Source organism: Herpailurus yagouaroundi, unplaced genomic scaffold (assembly GCF_014898765.1).
Source record: "Herpailurus yagouaroundi ecotype Mexico unplaced genomic scaffold, PumYag 184, whole genome shotgun sequence".
NCBI classification, from domain to species: Eukaryota; Metazoa; Chordata; class Mammalia; order Carnivora; family Felidae; genus Herpailurus; species Herpailurus yagouaroundi.
The window spans coordinates 15,346,504-15,366,468 of record NW_024412415.1 but is presented as its reverse complement, the minus strand read 5'-3'; the positions used below and the strand labels follow the sequence as shown (position 1 = coordinate 15,366,468).

Here is a 19,965-nt window from a genome sequence, read left to right as displayed (position 1 = left end):
TTGTCAATTGAGCACTGTCATTGCTGCTTTAGTTCACAGGGGAATCATGCGAGGGTTGATGCAAAACATAAAGAACTTACAGATTTCTGAAAGAAACAAAGACAAATTTGGAATTAACAGTATAATTGTGCCTGCTCCCTGCTTTGCCTCCACACCACACACCATTCTGAAAAGTAGGTGGTTCATTTCATAAACCTAGGATGTATGGTCACCATTTTGGGTGGGAATAAAAACAAATGGGCATTAGAGATGCCAAAATGGCAAACAACAATAACATTGCTAAAAGTGTGTAATTGTATTTTTACAAGAGACATTTTTTACAAGGTCAATGTCAGTGTAAGGAATGAAAACTAACATGCCTCACATCCTCTTTCTGCACATTCCTCCTATGGCAATTTTAGAGATAAAAGATGCAACTGCAGTATAAAGCATTCTGAAGGGTTAATATGAGTAGTTGATTGAGTTAAAGATAAAACATTTATTAAGTTCTCTGTAAGCACCATGCATTTACAACACATCATTTTTTTCCAACTGAAGAGATTGATGTAGATTAAAAGGGGCACTAACTAAGCAAGGCCACGAGTCTATTAGATGGGAAAGTAATGAGATCATGCAAACTATCAGAACCCCTCTCAGGAAAGAGTGGGTATTAAGTGTAGGTAGAAATAACATTTTGATAAGCCACTTAGGTTGATTGGTAAGATCAAGGGAGGGGCACCTGGGTGGCTCAGTTGTTTAAACATCAGAGTCTTGATCTCAGGGTCCTGAATTCAAGCCCACACTGGGCACTATGCTGGGTATGAAGCCTACTTAAAAAAAAAAAAAAAAATCAAGGGATATGCTCCAACAACAGATAGTCACCAATTTAAATGCCTTTGAAAGAGAGAAAATTCCTTCCTAAGTGAAGTATATAATTCATGCTACAGCCAAAGTTAAGGTATTTGTTACCACCCTCCTACACCCATGCCCAAAACCACACCTTTGCTATAGCTATGGCAGTAGCTGTGTTTCTCTACAACCACAGCTGCTGTTGGAAGGTCAATTTTACAGGGTTCCTGCTCTTGCTGAGCTCTAGTAGAACCATTTCTTCCCTCTGCCCCTTCAAGCCTTCAAGAGGTGGTAAAGAGCCTGATGCTTGCTATTCCCTGGGTGTTTCACCATCATTGTTGGTTCCCTCAACCCTGACCTCATCTCTGTCCCCATCTCTGTAAATAGTCCCTTCATTAATTTTTTTTTAGAAATAACATCAATTTTTTTTAAGTTTTATTAAATCCAGTTGATTTTTTTAAGCTTTATGCCCAACATGGGGCTTGAACTCATGACCCTGAGATCAAGAGTCTGATGCTCTATCAACTGAACCAGGCAAGTGCCCCAGTGCCTTCATTAAAATTTTAATTAACCACCCTGAGCATATTATGAGTTTCCTGTCCAGATCTTAATTAATACAAATGGAGTCCTCTTTTTTTGCCTTCTAGCATATGGTGTTCAGCCTCTCTAAATAAACGCATCAAAAAAAATTGTAAGATGATCAGTCTGGGGGCGCCTGCATGGCTCAGTTGGTAAACCTCTGACTTTGGGTCAGGTTATGATCTCATAGTTTGTGGGTTTGAGCCCCACATCAGGCTCTGGGCTGACAGCCCAGAGCCTGGAGTCTACTTCAAATTCTGTGACTCCCCCTCTCTCTGCCCCCCCCCCTGCTCATGCTCTCTTTTTCTCTGTCTCTCAAAAATAAATAAACATTTTTTTTTTTTAAGTATCAGTCTGAAAGGATGCCAAATTATGAGCCTATTTGGGGCAACCATATGTCTCAACCTAAAGAGGTGAGGGATCATGAATGCTAGGGTTTACTTAAACATATCACATTTTTATTGAGCATTTTCTTTTTTTTAATGTTTTTTTTTTATTTTGAAAGAGAAAGAGAGAGAGCAGAAGTGGGGGAGGCGCAGTGAGAGAAGGCAAGAAAGAGAATCCCAAGCAGGCTCCATGCTGTCAGCACAGAGCCCAACAGGGCTCGATCTCAAGACCATGAGATCCTGACCTGAGACAAAATCAAGAGTGGGACGCTTAACTGACTCAGGCATCCATGCACCCCTGTTGAGCACTTTCTATAGGCAAGGCACATGCTTAGTTTCAGGGGATTCAGAGGTAAGATAGTTGTGTCCTCAAAGAGTTTTCAGCTTAATAAAGAATATAAAATAATCATAATACAGAGTAACATAAAGTTCTCAAAAATATACTTTAAAGGGCTCAAATTATGTTGGGAGTTAAATGTCAATTATTTTCAACAAAGGTGCCAAGACAATTCAACACAGAACAAAGCATCTTTTCAACAAATAATGCTGGAACAATTTGATATCCATTTATAGAAAAAAAAAACAAGCCTCCACATTTACCTCATAGTATATACAAAAATTAAACTTGACATGGGGTCATAGTCTTAATGTAAGAGTTTTTAAACTATATAAAATTTCCATAAGAAAACATAAAAAAAAATCCTGGTGCACTTAGTTTTGGCAAATATTCCTCAATATATCATAAAAAGCATAAAAAGCTCTTACAACTCAATGGTAATAACGAATAATCCAATTTAAAAATGGGCAACAGAACTGAAGACATACTTCACCAAAGAAGATACATGGATGACAAATAAGCACATGGAGAGATGTTCAAAATTAGTCAGTAAGGGTACGGAAATTAAAACCACAATAATACACCACTACACTCCTGCTAGAGTGGCTAAAATTAAAACAACTGACCACACCGTGTGTTGACTAGGATGTGGTGCAAGTAGAACTCTTATATACTGCTGGTAGATATGCAAAATGGCAAAATCACTTAAACAATTTAAGAGTTCTACAGTTAAGCATACACCTACCATATAATCCAGCCATTCCATTGCTAGGTATTTATCCATATTCATTATCTATTACTACATAAGATTACCACAAACCTAGCAGTATAATTACCTCATAATGTCTATGGCTCAGGAGTCAGGGTATGGCTTAGCTGGGTATGGCTTAGCATCTCACAAAGTCTTATCTGAGGTTCAACTGGGGACAGATTCATTTGTAAGATCACCTGTTAGCAATACAGTAAAACCTTGGATTGCAAGTAACTTGTTTTGTGAGTGTTCCGCAAGACAAGCGAACATTTCTAATAAATTTTAACTTGATAAACAAGCAATGTCTTGCAATATGAGTAGTACATGATGCTGAATGTCACATGATCGCAACTGAGCCAATGGTTCTCTCTCTCTCTCTCTCTCGCTCTCACTCTCTCTGAGGGATTGTGGGTGACTGTGTCCCATGCTCAGATGCTCAGTCTCAGGCCACGGTGTTTGGCAGAAATCAGTGATTTTTCAGAATGTTGGAAGGTGCCCACAACTGGCACTAGTATATTTTTGTCACTTCAAGGCACTTTTTGGACAGTCCTTTGCTTTTCCATATGACAGTAAGCTTAGGAATGCTTTGCTTCATTCTAGGTCAGGCTGCCTGCAGATATAGACCCTTTCCTCAGCTGCCTTATTGCCAGTTACATTAAATACAGTATATGACAAGAGATTATTAATACTGTACTATAGTCAACATCCATGCAAGCAATGGCCCCCATACAGAAAGAGGTTGAAAAGAATGGCAGTAAGAAGGAGATGATTACTGTGAAAGTTAAGAAGAAAACCATAGAGAAATACGAATGATGTATGTGAGTGGCCGGAATTGCAAGATTTTATAAGAAGTCTACATCTGCGTCTCGTCTGTAGAGGAGGAGGGGAAAAAGGCAGAGGAATCCCTCACTTCAAATGAAATTATGGAGATGTGTAAAATGTGGGAAACAGTGCAAAATTTTGTAGAAAAGCACCACCCAAAAAGCAAGGCTGAATAAGGCTGTAGCAGTGCTAACAATGAATCTGTTTAATGACAATGCAATGTCACATTTCTATGAAATCCTCAAAGGAAGGCAAAAGCAAGTGCTATTGGATAGGTTCCTTGTTAAAGTTGTATGAAAAGAAAAAGATTCCATTGAGCCAATAGATAGCAGTGATTCTCTTAGTGTGCTAGTGATAGTGAAAGTCGTCCTACATAATAACCCTCCTCTCTTCTCTCCCTCACAACCAGCCACAAAGGTTTTCAAAGGTAAGTGCAGGTTAATTTATTTTTCTTCATATTTTGTGTTTTCTTTATTATTTTACATTACAGAATCATAATCATTTTTATATGAATATTTTTCAGTTGTGGAATGAATCATCTATGTTTCCATTATTTTTTATGGGGAAATTTGCTTTGATACAAGTGCTTTGGGTCACAAGCATTATGGAACGAATTATGTTCGCAAACCAAGGTTTTACTGTATTTAGTTCTTGTGCATTGCCAGAGTGAAGGCCACAGCTTCTTGTTGGCTGTTGGTCAGGTGGTACCTTCAGCTCATTGACACATGATCCTTCATAACATCACCTCTTACTTTCTCAAAGCAACAAGGGGGATAGAGTCTCTCCAGCAAGATGAGTTTACAATCTTGTATAACATAATTATATACACATAATCACATACATCACCTTTGCTGTATCTTATTGGTTAGAAGCAAGTCACAGATCCCACCCACATTCAATGGGAAAGGATTATCCAAGAGCATGGGTAATAAGAAGACCACCTTCAGTCTGTCCACCCCATTACTCGTAAGAAATGAAACATATGTCCACACAAAAACTTGTACACATATGTTCCTAGCTGCTTTATTTGTATAAGGTAAATACTGAAAAAACTCAAATATCCATCAACAAGTTAACAAAGAACTTGTAAGATATCCATACAATGGAACACTCAGCAATAAAAAGAAACAATCAATTGAAACCAATTGAAACAATATGGATGAATCTCAAAGTAATTATACTGAGTGAAAGAAGCCAGGCAAAAGAGAGTACATAACGTATGATTCATTTATATAAAATTTCACAAAATGAAAAATAATCTATATGACAAAACGTAGATCAGTGGTTGCCTGAGAAAAGTGAAGAGGGTTGAAAAAGGATTACCAAGAAGTAATGAGGAAACTTCTGCAGTAATAAATATCCTCACTACCTTGGTTGTGGTAATGGTTCCACAGGTGTATACATATGTCAAAATTCATCAAAGTGTACACTTTAAGGATGCGCAGCTATTGTATCTCAATGAAGCTGATAAGATTATACCTTAATTAAGTGTTTAATATATATCTTTATATTATTTTATTTTTATTCGAGAGAGAGAGAGAGAGAGTGAGAGCAGGGGAGAGGGGCAGAGGGAGAGAGAGAGAATCTTAAGCAGGCTCCATGCCCAGCATGGAGTCCAAAGCGGGGCTCAATCCCACAACCCTGGGATTATGACCTGAGCTGAAATCAAAAGTTGGATGCTCAATCGACTGAGCTACCCAGGCGCCCTTAATATATATTTTTAAAACTTAGGATCCACTTTCTACAAAGGCATCACATCACATCAGTGCTCCCTGTTAACATTTTAAAAAAATGTATTATTTACCACTGAATAAAACTGATGTCAAGAAAAAAAGACTATCATAATTGCACAAAGTATTCAGGATAGGTTGAGTGAGGTGACACTTAAATGGATCTTTAAGGACAGAAAATATTTTGATGCATAGAGATAGCTAATAAGGGCACTCCCTGCACAGAAAAAATTAACATTTAGGGGCACTCAGTCAGTTGAGCATCTGACTTTAGCTCAGGTCATGACCTCATTGTTTGTGGCTTTGCATCTGGCTCTGTACGGGTAGTTCAGAGCCTGAAGCCTACTTCGGATTCTGTGTCTCCCTCTCTCTCTGCCCTCCCCTGCTCACGCTCTCTCTCTCTCTCTGTCTCTCAAAAAATAAATAAACATGGGGCACCTGGGTGACTCAGTTGGTAAAGCATCTGACTTCAGCTCATGTCATGATCTCAAGGTTTGTGGGTTCAAGCCCCATGTTCACCTCTGTGTTAACAGCTCAGAGCCTGGACCCTGCTTCAGATCTGTGTCTCCTTCTCTCTCTGCCCTGCCCCCTGCTCGTGTTCTGTCTCTCAAAAATAAATAAATGTTAAAATAAATAAATATATAAAGATTTAAAACTTTTTAAAGAAAAATTAACATTTATTCATTCAACAAACATTTCTTTAGGACTTGTATCCCCAAGCACTGTGAAAACCTTTTTCTCTGTCTTAGAAAATTTCCAGACTGGGTTGGTTAAATTTGTAAATGACTAAGAATATTATGCTCAAAATTTAGCTGCAGTTTTTCTAGTGCTCCTAGTCAGTAACTTAAGTTGAATAATTATTTTTCCATTGTAAAAGTAAAGAATTACATTAAAAGCAGAAAATTATATCAATAAATTCAATGTAAATCAACATGCAGTTTTATTCATGTGATCACTAGGTACATGGTTAACAGATAATTGCAAAATTGCTATACAAATAGAAAGCACAACAATGTAGTTCTGATTACTCTGAGCAAATAAACCTCTTAGCCACCTTGGAATTCTATTTTCTCTTTTGAAGAATTATGGATTTCAGGTAAAGTAACCATGTGACTTACGGTTCAAACTTCTGAGAGTGATGGATGACAATTATTATTCTGGAACAGCAGTACTAAATCAGGGCTGTCTCAGAAAACTAGGATGTAAAGTCACCTCAGTTATAGGGAGATTTTTTTTTTTTTTGGTTTGTTTTAAGGTTTACAAGTATAGATCCTAAGCTCTACCCCAGACCTACTGAATCAGAATCTCTGGTATGGGATTTGGGAAATTATAATCTAATGAACTGCCATGATTGGAAAGCCTTAGACCCTAAAGTGATATCATTAAAGGCTCTTCCAATTCAAAAATCCTATGTCTTACAGGGGAATTTTGAATATGGACTTGGTATTAGAAGACATTGGGGATCGCTTCTCAGCCTTTTGGCTAAGATCAAGTGTAGAAGACATTGGGGAATTATTAATTTTCTTGATGTAATAATCTGAAAACATAAGAAAATGTCCTTGGTTTTAGGACATATACATAGATGCACTTAAGAGTGATGTATCATGATATCTGCATTTTACTTTCCATTGATTCAGGGAATATATACACAAACAAAAAGCTGATAGTGGGTACACACATATTCACTGGACTATTCTTTCAGTTTTTCTGTATGTTTGAAATTCTCACAATAAAACGGTGAGAGGAAAAGACTATTAGGGAAAAACTTTGTTTATAGGTAGGCAGTATCATTGTTATAAATATAACTTTTAAGAACTATAACCAAAAAGATCACAATTCAATGGATTACTAAAAAATGCAGACTGTAATTCCTCTTCTTGGGCTTTTTCCTAAGAAAAAAATAAACTGACAAATATATTAGCAGCAAAATTGTTTAAAATAATACTGGTTTTGCAATATTCTAAATGTGTAACAATAATGGCATGCTTAAGTAAATCATTATGAGTTGGTACATTCAACGAAGGGATTATTACCCAACTATTAAAATGATCATTGCCAAGAATATACGGTCCCATGTAATGGGACCCCCAATATATTGTCCGGTGTTGTTACATAACTTGGTGTAAAAATAATCCGAAATTATATCTGTGCTATAACTATATAAAATTTGTGGATTCAAGTGAACAGAACTGGAAGTTTATATTCAAAGTGCTGTTTGAAACGCAGTTTTCCCCTTGTATTTCGTGTTTTTCATTCTGAATTCTGCTAATGATTTTGTGCAACAATAATGCATATTTTAAAAACCAGTCGTTTACTGTTACCTTAATTTCGGGTAAGGGCAGTAAAGGTCAGTTTATAACCTGTTGAACAACTGAATAAGACTTTAGGCGCCTCAATTGATTGATGCTTAACGGTGTGGGACAGCCACAGTATCGTTTTGCCGACTACAAACACGCATTAGGTGTAAACCGTGCCGCTCAAAAGGTCTCCAAACATCACAGGAATACCCACCACAATATGTGGGCAAAATGGCAAATAGATGAAGCAGAAATACTACTACCTGTCAAATAGGACGGGCATGTCAGCCTTTTCTCCGCGAAAGGCTTCTGGTCCTACGGTGCCTCTTACTTTCACCAGAATGAAATGGTTCCAGAGTCCCAGGCAAGGGAAGAGACTGTTCCCTTGCCCAGGAGGCTGGAAACTGCTCAGTGTGAGCTCAAGGTTTCCAAGGCCCTTCGGCGGAGATCCTCAGCACTAGACGATTCCCCAGTTGCTAGGTTTAGTTGCTAAGGCACCAACCGCCTCGCAGGAAGAAGGGGCAGTGCACTCCCTTTTGGCGTCGTAGTGAATCCTCCCGATACCGAGCGCATTTGTTCCGGGAGGAAACATTCTGCTCCTCTAAGAGCGACGGGAAGGCGAGGAGAAGCTGCGAGTGACGCCTCTGAGCCGTGGAGCATTGTGGGAGGAGGTTGTCTCCAATTTCTCCTCCCTCTCCCCCCCTCCCGGCCAAGATGTCTGACATGGAGGATGATTTCATGTGCGATGATGAGGAGGACTACGACTTGGTGAGGCGGAGGGGACGGAACTGTGGGGTTAGAGGTGGTGTCTGGCTTTAGAGGTTGGGGCAGGGGCCACCGCGGCCTCTCCCCGTAAAACATGTGCTTCTTCCCGTCTCTCGGTGCAGTGACAGGACGAGTTTACCTCCTCCCCCTTCCCGCACCGGGCCTGGGCCCTGCTTCTCCAGCATGGGGGAGGGGAGGGTAAAGGAGGCAGCAAAGGGGGTCCCGAGCTTTGCGCTCCAAGTCCGAGTGCCTCCTCGTTTATGTGGACACTCCTGGCCTCCAGGGTCCGGTTTTCGGTGCCTCCTACCTCCTCCCCACCTCCGGAGCCGCCTCGGGGATCGTGCAGCGGTCTAGGCCCTGGCTCTGCCCTCTCAGGCCCAGTTTTCTGGGCTCCTCTTCTTAACCCTAGAACTGAGACAGTACGAAATGCTGAGACAAGGGTCTGAAAACTGGGGGGCCTTACTGCTCCCGGTCCTTACCGCGAAACGCCACTTGTGAGTCTCCTGGAAACAGAGCTTAATAATAAGTCTTGTATGGGGTCCGTTTTGGTTTAAGGTAAAGGTGCAGCGGAGGATAGCTGAAAAAGAAGTAGTTAAATTACTTGTTTTGTTTAAAGAAAAAAGCTGGGGAGGAGGTTTTGGGGGTTTTTTCTGTTTGTTTTGGTGTATGGGGGAGGTAGGGATAAGGGGATTGACCCAATGGATTTTTTTCTTGACTGAGAGGTTTCCTAGTATTCAAAGTTAAAAATATCAACCATATAACAATGAACAAATTTATGTAGCTGAACGGTGGTCTGTGAAGATTCATGGTTTAACTTATCAACGGATTTACAGGTTTTCAAAAATAATTCACTACCATTACAGGTTGCTATTCAGAAACAGTATCTGTGTGTGAACTAAGGAAAATTATCCGGACCAAGAATTAGCACCAATTTTTTTGTTGTTGTTGCATGGTTCCTGCATATGATAGTGATGCTGCATTATCCTAAAGTTATGAAGTAGATGTTTAGGGAAATCTGACTTATTTTATATTTTAAGTGCCAGATATTCGTGAGTAGACATTAATACATTGTTTTGAATTCGTGTAAAACTTCTTTGTATAGTAATTTACAATTAATTTTTCTATTTTAAATGAAAGCACCTTTGCAAAAGGTAGAAGGAAATGCTTGCTGTTACCTGAAAATCATAGTAGAGGTTTTAATCATTCTTAAACTTGAATGGAGAGTTTTGCTAATAGTTTTGATCTCTGCTTTACGTTTCAGTTTGTGTAAACCAAGTCAGTTGTAGGCAGCACATAAAGTGCATTAAGAATGTATTAGTTGTGATATCATGTGCATTTTTATTTGTACATTTATTTATATTACAGGTATTTTAATAACTGTGGAAGTGTCTCTTTTAAATATGTCTGTTTTTTATTTTTGTTTTTAAATGTTTCTGCTTATCTTTCCTAAACAATAGTTTATTGAGTACATGACTTATTAGCACTGTGATAAACTTGAAGATCATCATTGAAATTGCGGTGTAGGAATCGCCTACACTGAGGCATAAAATGAGAATTTTACTGTCCCATGTGGTGCTCAGTTTTCACAAGAATTCTATTGTTAAACATATATTGTTTAACTTGGCTAGGTTTTCCCAGCTCTTTAGAGCCTACACTATAATGCAGTACAATACAAAGCCAAATACATAGTTGTTTTGACTTATATTTTCTTAACCAAAAAAAGTAAGATTTTACACTGGTACATAATTAAATGAATTCTTCCCCACAGCATTCTGTTAAATAGTCCTCCCTCCCCCCCATATCTCTTACATAGGTATCATTCTGCCTTCTCAATCCTGTATCAAGTAGTGAAAGCTTTTATGCTTTGTTTACTATGAGTTAGTTTTTGATGGCATAAAATTTATTTAGTAATTTATTTTATGCTTTCTTAGTTAATTTCCTTAAACCACTGTATGTTAAAAAAAAAAATTAGGAGTGCCTATGTGGCTCAGTCGGTTAAGCATGAACTCTTGATCTCAGGTTTTGATCTCAGGGTTGCGAGTTCAAGCCCCGCGTGTGTTGGGGTGTTGGGCTCCACACTGGGCATGGTGCCTACTTAAAAGAAAGATTAAGGTGGGGCGGGGGAGCACATAGCTGGCTCAGTTAGTAGGGCATGGGACTGTCGATTTCAGGATTGTAAACTGAAGCCGCACATTGGGTATAGAGATTACTTAAAAATAAAATATTTTAAAAAAATATTGAGGGAAGCTGGTTGCCATTTCATGCTTACATGTTGTCAGAAGAGAAGTTATTGGGGGTTTTTTCATAGTTATTTGCCTGAGTCTTGTTGTTTCTTGCGATTTAAAGAGTCCAAAGAATTGACTTGCTCTTTTAGGGAAATTTCTTTTTTATTAAAAGAAATGTATGATTTGTGGGAAAATTTGCCATCACTTCATTTTAGTCAAAATGTTAACTAAAGCCATGAGTATTTCTGACCACAGATATGTTCAGCATATCTTTTGTAGGTTGTCTATTGATAAATTTTAATACCCTAAATCATTTTTTGTACTTGTCCCATCTAGTGGAAATAGGTAGTTAGGATACCACCAGGCAAAGTAAAAATCTGTTTCTAAAACTATACTGTTTTTATCTAAGGAAGTAAATAATGGTTTATGCCCAAGATCGAGAAGAAAAGAGAACCAACTTAGTTTAAAAAAAAGAAGCAAGCGTGAAAGAAATTAATTTGCTTGAGCTCTTATTTCTAAGACCTATTTTATTTTTTTTATTAGAGGCAGATGCAGGCATTATCTAAGCATAGGAATTTATGTAGCATTAAATGGAGAAGTAGGAGATGATACTGGTAAATGTCTTGATTATTTTCTGGTCTAATAATACTAAATAATAACTCTACTGCCATTCGTTAAGTAAATAAGGTTATTGGTAAGTTAACTATTGCAATTCCACCGTCCAGCCATTCTAGCATGAAGTTGCTTTGTATTTCTAGTAATCTTTTTAGAAAGGAGTTAGGACAGACTGACTTCATTCCAACAATCTATCCTTGAGTAGATCCTGTGATAGGGCACGGTATATTTGAGTTTAATGTATTGCAAGCAAAAAAAATTGTCAAAAAGGTAGAGTAATTCCACTTGGTTAAATGTATTACCAATCTGTGAGTCTTATATTACCCTAGTCAAGCTCATAGCTGTGATCAGTGAATGAGTGTTTAATAGTGTTGTGGGTTTTTTTGGTCTTAGTATACATAGTATACTTATACTATATACTAATACTTAGTATATTTTAATGCCCTGAATATTTACTTGTTCTTTGCTTTTTGGGAAGGAGAGGTGTCAGTCTTAACTATAGGATATCTTTATGGAATCTCTTACTTCGTTACCATTTTAACAAGATCAACAAATGATGGCTTGAACTTTATTTTCTCATGTTATAAAAAAACCCTAGAACATAGTTTAACAAATTAAAAACTAACACTACTATTTTTTAAAAAATAATTTTGAATTACTACAAAAAATATGTAATCTCCTTTGAAAAAGAAGTGGCAATATAAGAACAAGGGCAAAAGAATGATTCTAGGAATTTGTGTATTTGGTATAAGGACTATCACTTATCATTGTGCAATATGAGGAGCTTTGATGTTTAAAGGTTATTTCACTCTGAGACTCTTGTCCCCGTAAGTTAATATTTGACAAAATGTACAGATTTTCAAACAATATACTGTTTGTGGTCTAGGCCAGTGTTTTCTATGTTGCACACACATTTGGAGTTGCACGTAGACTTCATGAAGATGAAATTTGATTGTACAGCTGAGGCTTTTAAAAGAAACTTAACATGTTTAATTGTAAATAATTGGAAACAACTCCAAGTTATCAATAGGAGGGAAATACTATTGATATTAATAAGGTTATAGATGAATTATCATATATCCATGGGGTGGAATGCTATGTTGGCACTTCAAACCATGCTACTAAACAATATTCCATGATATGAAAAACTTTTGATCAGTTGTATTTGTCAGGACTCTTGGGCATGAAAGGAATATATGTCAAACAAGCTTAAACTAAAAAGAGCATGTGTTGGTTTATATCACCAGGAAGTAGAAATATGGCTGGATTCATGGCTCAGATGATGGTAGTGGGTCTTTTTTCTGTTTCTGTCTCTCTTCCTGGTCTGCTTTCCTCACTGTGTTGGCATAATTGCCTTCACAAGATGTAATGCAGCATCTTCCTAGCATTATAACCCAAAGCCAAAAAGGTGTTCCTTGCTAGAGCTAACAGCAAAGCCCTAGGAGGGACTTTAGTGACCCAGCTGATGTCTGTGTAGCCTTCTGTGAACCACTGGCTCACTGTAGAGAGGGAGATGGGTTGCTTGCCCTCCTCGGTGGATGGCGCACTGTAATTGAGAGCCCTCACCTGGGAGAGAAAGGGTTGATCACCAATGCTCTGAACACAGTGAACATATATCCACTATAAATATGTAATCTGTATTACAATTTTATTGGGTAGGAATAAAATTTATTTTATTGAGTGGGAAAATATAGAAAAAAATTCTACAAGATCTGAAAAGTGTTAGGAAAACTAAAATTTATTTCTTACAAACCATTCACAGTGAACCTGTATTACTTTTATTGCTGAAGTGAGAAGGGGACAGGTTCCAGGGTACAAATTATGAACAAAAATCCTAACTTTGATCATGAGAGGTCACACAGTAATTATGTCACTGCTCAAAATTTTTTAGAGTTCTTAAAAATTGTCTTCAGAACCTGAACCATGTAGCTTTTTATAATGGGTAATATATGCACATGGTTAAAAAAATATAAAAAGATTCCTTTCTATTTTTGTTCCCAATTTGTCCAGTTCCCATTCCTCCCCATAGGTAACCAAATACACATTTTCCCCCTCTCTTTGTTTTTTAATTTATCTTAGAGATTATTCCACGTAAAGTATACAAAAGTTTACTTATTCTTTTTACAGCTGCTTTGATTGTGTGGATGTGCCATACTCTATGTAACCAGTTCTCTCTTATTAAGCATTTGGCCTGTTTTCTTTTGCTGTTATAAACAATGTGCAACTTTTTTTCTTTTTTAAACTTCAGTGATAATCAGGCTTTATCCTTTTTTATAGATGTCGAAAACTGTATTCTGAGTCATATTTGATAAATAAGTTGGGCCATCAAACCGGGTGATAGTGTTTTAGGTCAGAAATAGTGTTTTTGAACTGTTTCAAAAGTGTTGAACAAAACTGTTCAAAAGTGTTTCTGAAGTGTTTCTTCAGAGTTTCAGAAGCATTACTTCATAATATGCATTAGTATCATGATTGGAATAATTTTACTACCTCTTAAAATTACTACTTCAGGACGCCTGGGTGGCTCAGTCAAGCAACTGACTCTTGATTTCAGCTCAGGTCATGGGGTCGAGCCCCACATAGGGCTCCATCAGGCTGCATGCTCAGCATGTATTCTCTCTCTCCCTCTGTTGCTCTCCCCCACTCACACACTTTCCCTAAAATAAAATGAAACACTTTTTAAAAAAATTACTGCTTCAAGGATAAGTATTGGTTTGGAATATAAGTTTTGATGCATTTCCAAAAAGTCCTGTTGCATTACCTCATAGGTATACTTTGTATAATGAGATTGGAGAGGTTGAAACAAGAATAGCTAAAATGATAAGTTAACAGGAGACAGCTCTTACATGCTAAGAATAAGATAAATTTAAGGCTTTTTACCCCTAACTGAAATCTGTTAACTGTGAATATTCAACAGCGTGAATTTGTACTTGTATATTATATCTCAAAATAAACACATGGACCTCAGCGGGTATTAGAAAGCTCCAAGGGTTTGACCTACCCCCCCACCCCCATTTGCTAAGAGAAACTAAAGCAGCATGTCTGAGTGACTTACTTAAATTTACAGGACAAATTAGTGGGAGAGTCAAAACTGTAGCCCAGGTCTAATGACATTTATGACTTTCTTTGGAAAATTTAATTTGAAGCCTAACAGTTTGGAATAAATAAAATAATGTTCTGATTTACACTGTAGATAAATTAGGACCCATTAACTTAAGTGAAATTTTAAAAACTTTGAGCAACTTTATGAATGTCTAAACCACAAATGGCTACTTAGGACTTCTATCATATCTAGTCCTTAAGGATAGTGAGACCTTGCCCTTTGCTTCTCTGTGCCTAGCATCTAGTATAGCTGTCACGAACGACATGGTCAGGGCTTGAGGAACATTGTTAATAGTGAGTCTTGTTTTCCTAGAGCACATTTCACAGACTTTTATTGACGAGGTACAGGAGAATAAGTAGGAACTGTCGAACTGACCCTGTTCAGCAGTAGGTCCATTCCAGCATAGAGTGAAAATTGCCCCTGGCTATATAGTTTTGTATGTTACTTTCAAACATTCATCCACTTTTCATTTCAATTAAACAAACACTTACTGAGCATTTTGTATTATACCAGACTCAGGGGATACCAAGATGAGGAAGAGAAAGTTCTGCTTTTTGAGAAGCTCATGGTAGTGAGATGAGGGGAGGTGGGAACAAAACACACTCACAAGGCTCCATGTTAGAGAGATTCATGTCATGTAGAAGCTGACTAAGGAGAAAATTTATTTTCCTAAGTAGGGTTGAAGAAAGTATCACAAGGCAAACCTTGATGAATATGTTTTCCAGCAGTGTTAGGGCTAGGAACCATCATAGGAGAAAAGTGGGAAGTGTGCTAATAGGGGAGGTAGTTTAGAATTCCTAGCAGAGAGAACAGTTTATGTCAAAGCAGAGATTTTGAATTGTGTGGCACATTTGGGGAAGGAAGAATAGGTTTGGGTGGTGTGCATGGATCACAGATTGCTTTGGGGAGATGGCAGGACATGAGGTATTATATAAGTAGGTGGTACTTAATGAAATTTAGTGAGTTTTTCAATCCCTTTAACAACGTTCAAGTGTTTTCATATATTGCTTAAATTTTTTGTTTCTTAAAAAATTTTGTTTTTTATTGTTTGAAGTATCAGATTCTCTTTTAAAAAGTATTTTCTTTAAACTTTTACAGATTATAGTTAATACCCTTCTCATCTGACAGGGGAATTGTGTTTAGCAGTATTTGTTTAATACTTTTCCTATAGTCTCTGTTCTGATCAGTAACACTGTGTGTGACCAAGTCATTGATAGGCACTAAAGATAACTTTATTTCCCTTTATCCTGTACCCATGTGGTGGGTCCTTTTTATTTTACATCCTTAATATCATTTGACATCTTCTATACTTACACTTGTTTCCTCCCTTTTCTCCTATTTGAAATCAGACCTCCATCATCTTTTAACCAGACTGTTGTTTATAGAGTATCCAGTGGGCTACTTTGTTACTACCAGAGTACCTTCCTAAAACACAAGCGATTATTTCCCTGTAAAATCTTTTAGTGAGTGGCTCCACTTGATGTAAACTCCTTGCTAGACTTCTGTTGTCTGTTCCTCTGATACCAGTTTATCTTTCACCAGTTCTTTATACACATCCTGTGCTTCAGCCCAATCTGACTATTCATGCTTCTTTCAAATATGCGATACCATTTCAGGCTTCCATACCTTTACACATATTAACTGCTTTGTTTCAGATGCCCTTCCTTATCCCCAGGCAACTCCTATTCATACTTTTAGACCTGGTTCAGGTCATTTTTCCTTCCTGTAACTTTTTTTTTTTTTTTTGAGCTGCTACTGTACCTAGTATGTGTCTCTTAATTGCTTTTATCATGTTACAGCATTGCTATTTGCATATCTGTCTCTGACCATGAATCGCTTGAGGGGAAAGATTTGGTTTGCATTTGTGTGAGCAACACTTAACTACTGGTCTATGCTAAAGATCATTGTCAAGTATCTAAATAGATATCTAACAAAAGGTATCCAAAAACGGAATTATTCTAGACTTCTCAAAATATCAGTGTAATAACTAAGGAATAGTTTACTGTATGTGGTACATAGCTTGTACTGATTCATTAAACTGCCTATGACAGGTTAGTGATATCACAGAGATTGGTTCAAACCCATTTGAACATGCTATTGCAGATCATAACAAGGGACTGCCTGATTATAAGAATGCCAGGCAGGGACGTCTATGTGGCTTAGTTGATTAAGGATCCAACTTTGACTCAGGTCATGATCTCATGGTTTAGTTTGTGAGGTCAGGCCCCACACTGGGCTCTCTACTGTCAGCCTGGAGACCGCTTTGGATCCTCTGTTCCCCTCTCTCTGCCCCTCCTTCACACACATGCTTTCTCTCTCAAAAATAAATAAACATTAAAAAAAAAAAAAAAAGAATTCCAGTCAGTAACATATCAGTTGTACCAATTCTTGTGTATTTATACATTTTGCCAGTAACTCTTAGAATTGAATTGCAGTTATGCAAAAGATATTATATGTTCCACTTCATCCATACACAGTTGACCCTTGAAAATCCATGTATAGCTTTTTATTCTCCCCAAACTTCATAGCCTCCTGTTGTTGATCAGAAGACTTACTGATACCAAAACAATTAACACATAATTTATATGTTACATGTATTATATTCTGTATTCTTACAATAACGTAAGCAAAGAATATTATTAAGAAAATCATAATAAGAAAATACATTTACAGTACTATAGCATGTTTATCAGGAAAAAAGTCCCCATGTAAGTGGACCCATGCATTTCAAACTCATGTTGTTCAAGGGTCAGCTGTAATATGAAAAACCAAAAGAATATATATATTTACAAAATGTTGAGGGCTAGATTAAGTCTTATCTTAATCATTGTGATTTGGGAGTGTTTTAACACCTAAAGTTTAGAAATATTAGTTGGGAGTCAATCAGGTATCAGAAGTTGTATATAGCCAGGCTTGTACTATAAGAAATATTCAGTGACTGAATGATAAGGCATTGTGTTAGACATGGTACGAAATGTAAAGGTTCTTGTCTTCAACAATGTTATAATCAGGTCAGTAATTTCCAGGTAATTGAAGTTTTAAAATCTTATTATTTTAAAATAGTATTTTCTCTTCCCTTTTCTCACTCATATCCTGGCATAGTTGTTTTATTCTAACCTGTTGTGGGCCAAGAAACCAAAAACAAATGGACTTTGAGTGAGATTCCAATTCTTAGACTTTGTGATAGATACAAATAAAAAAAAACAAATTATTTCCAAGTTGTAGGATGTATTCTAAAGATTTGGATTGCAGAAAAATCATTTTCTGGTTTAGCTGGCTATTTATGTTATTGAACAGTTATCAGAGAACTGATTTCCAAAGGTGTAGAGTAGGTTTTATAGCTATGATTTTTACTCCCACATCTTCCCTGAGTAGGTGACACTATGCAGTAGTTAACCAGAGGAAGAGTGGGGGAACGAATTTTGGCCATTTATGTGGTGGCCACAGTGGCTGCAGTAAAATGAATCAGGGAGAGCTTAATTAATAGATATGATTGGATGCATAGTCAGGAGTACGATTTTGATAATTTTTGAAATTAATTTTAAGAGCAATATGAAACCATTTTGAGAAGAGAGAGGAATGTACGTGCTAATTTACATTTTATGAAGGTTATTCTGGCTGCTTACCATGAGAAGGTTGGAATTTGAAGGTGTAAAAGGAGGGGTCCGTAGAGATGAAAGTGACTTAGTAGGCTAGGCTGGTAGCGAGGGAGATAGAGGAAAGTGCATGAATTTGAATTGGAGACATATGTTGAAAGTAGAATCAATAAAGACTTTTTTATGTTCCAACAATGTGACTGCCTTTGGTTCTTTAGTTACCTTCCATAATGCTGTTTTGTGTCTACTGTTTTCTTTCCCCTCTCCTCTTGTGTCTAGGATGCAGACTCCCATTTATCTTTCAAAACCTATCTCAGAATCCTTCACTATCATAGCATTATTTAGGCTTATTTATTTATTAAGTTTTTATTAATTGCTTTTCATCAGTTGTAATCAAACTTAGATTACAGGGTCAAGAAGTGAATGATTGATTATGAAATTGAAGTGTTGCAAAGGATTTTCATGTTAAACATAACTGAACTCCCAATCAAATCTGTGAGACTGCGTCCCTGCCTCATGTCCTTACACAAGAAAATAGTTGTCCTCTAGAGGGTGCACATTACAAAGCCTCTGTGGTCAGATAAAACTGGTTTTGTACTAACATCAGACATACCCCTCCATCTGCTGGTCACAGGAAAAATTCATCTTGTGTTCATATATTTTTGATCTTTCTAGCACTATGCTCACTATAACTTTTTTCATTTTTTGACCTTTATGAAATACTACAGATTTTTTGTGAGTATCTTTAAAAAAATTTACTCAGTATTTGGATTTAGAAACAACTCTGTAATACTGTGTGTCTTTTTGTATTTACTTCCATGTACTATTCTTAATATAACAGTCAACTTACCTTTTGGAATAACTTGCAACTGATGGAAATACTTTTGTGTCTTAAAACAATGATTTTCATTATACTAATCTTTATGTTTTATAATCCTCATCATTAAATTGAATATCTTAGAACTATTTTAAACTCTTTGTTGACACAACTCCACAAAATAGCTGCTTTATTCCAATTTTCCTTTCTACTTTATTGTTTCAGTACTTAGAAGTGAATTTATGTGATAAAAGTCATATGAAGTTATATAAATTCATTTTCTTCTGATGTTATAAAGCTAAAGTATATTAATATAACTAAATAGCCATTGAGTAAGTGGAGTGCACAAAAAGCAAATATTCTTATTAATATAAAATTGTATTTAACTATGTATATATGTAGCCATATATATATATATATATATATATATACACACAGCTATGTATATATGCTATATGCATATTATTATCCCAGGTAGTTAGGCCATATTAGAATAATGAAATTTAGACTTAAGGAGTAGAGAAAATAACATTACAGAACTTAAGATGAATAATTAGCATTTATGTAATAATTAGCATTTACAGTGATTTTTCTTGGGTTCCTTGACCAACAAAAGGTTAACCACAACAGAATTGGGGCTCATTAACCCATTATTTCTTTGCATTTTGCTTTTCTGGTAATTCTGTGGAAAGTGTAGTTTTGATCTGAAAGTAAGTGATTCTATTCTCTCCATTTGATTTTGACTTTTTTACTTTTTTTTTTAAATAAGGATTAAGTATCAGTTACATTTTACCTATGTTTGCAAGGTTGTTTTGTGCAAATGGGTATGGTTTTCCATCTGAACAGTATTCACTTTTTACAGGGCAGTGTGTGGGTTTCTTTTTCATTGTAGTATCTCTTTCTAACAAACAGGAATACTCTGAAGATAGTAACTCCGAGCCAAATGTGGATTTGGAAAATCAGTACTATAATTCCAAAGCATTAAAAGAAGATGACCCAAAAGCAGCATTAAGCAGTTTTCAAAAGGTTCATATTTTTTCTGATTGATTCTGTGTCTTAAAGTTTATTTTTTTTAAATGATGTCTTAGATCAAATAAGTTCCAAGTGATTTTATCTC

The 19,965-nt window shown here is 36.6% G+C and overlaps 2 protein-coding genes and 1 pseudogene across 4 annotated transcripts in view; 2 read left to right on the top strand and 1 right to left on the bottom strand.

Annotated features, from left to right (window-relative positions):
• The window catches only part of GALK2 (galactokinase 2), a 148,855-nt gene extending 140,662 nt beyond the window's left edge, over nt 1-8,193 (bottom strand). The window contains exon 1 of the mRNA XM_040492654.1: nt 7,994-8,193. Coding sequence (XP_040348588.1) covers nt 7,994-8,013 — 20 coding nt within the window. The 5' untranslated portion in view covers nt 8,014-8,193. The remainder of the gene's footprint in view (nt 1-7,993) is intronic.
• Nucleotides 6,896-7,043, top strand: LOC121042154 (uncharacterized; annotated as a pseudogene).
• Nucleotides 8,194-8,367: 174 nt separating the features above from the next.
• Nucleotides 8,368-19,965, top strand: part of COPS2 (COP9 signalosome subunit 2) — a 31,521-nt gene continuing 19,923 nt past the window's right edge. For all 3 annotated transcript variants that reach the window (XR_005795811.1, XM_040492646.1, XM_040492645.1), the window contains exons 1-2: nt 8,368-8,498; nt 19,761-19,874. Coding sequence is in view for 2 of the 3 variants with exons in the window: in XM_040492646.1 (XP_040348580.1) it covers nt 8,445-8,498; nt 19,761-19,874 (168 nt within the window). In the remaining variant the exon portion in view is untranslated. The remainder of the gene's footprint in view (nt 8,499-19,760; nt 19,875-19,965) is intronic.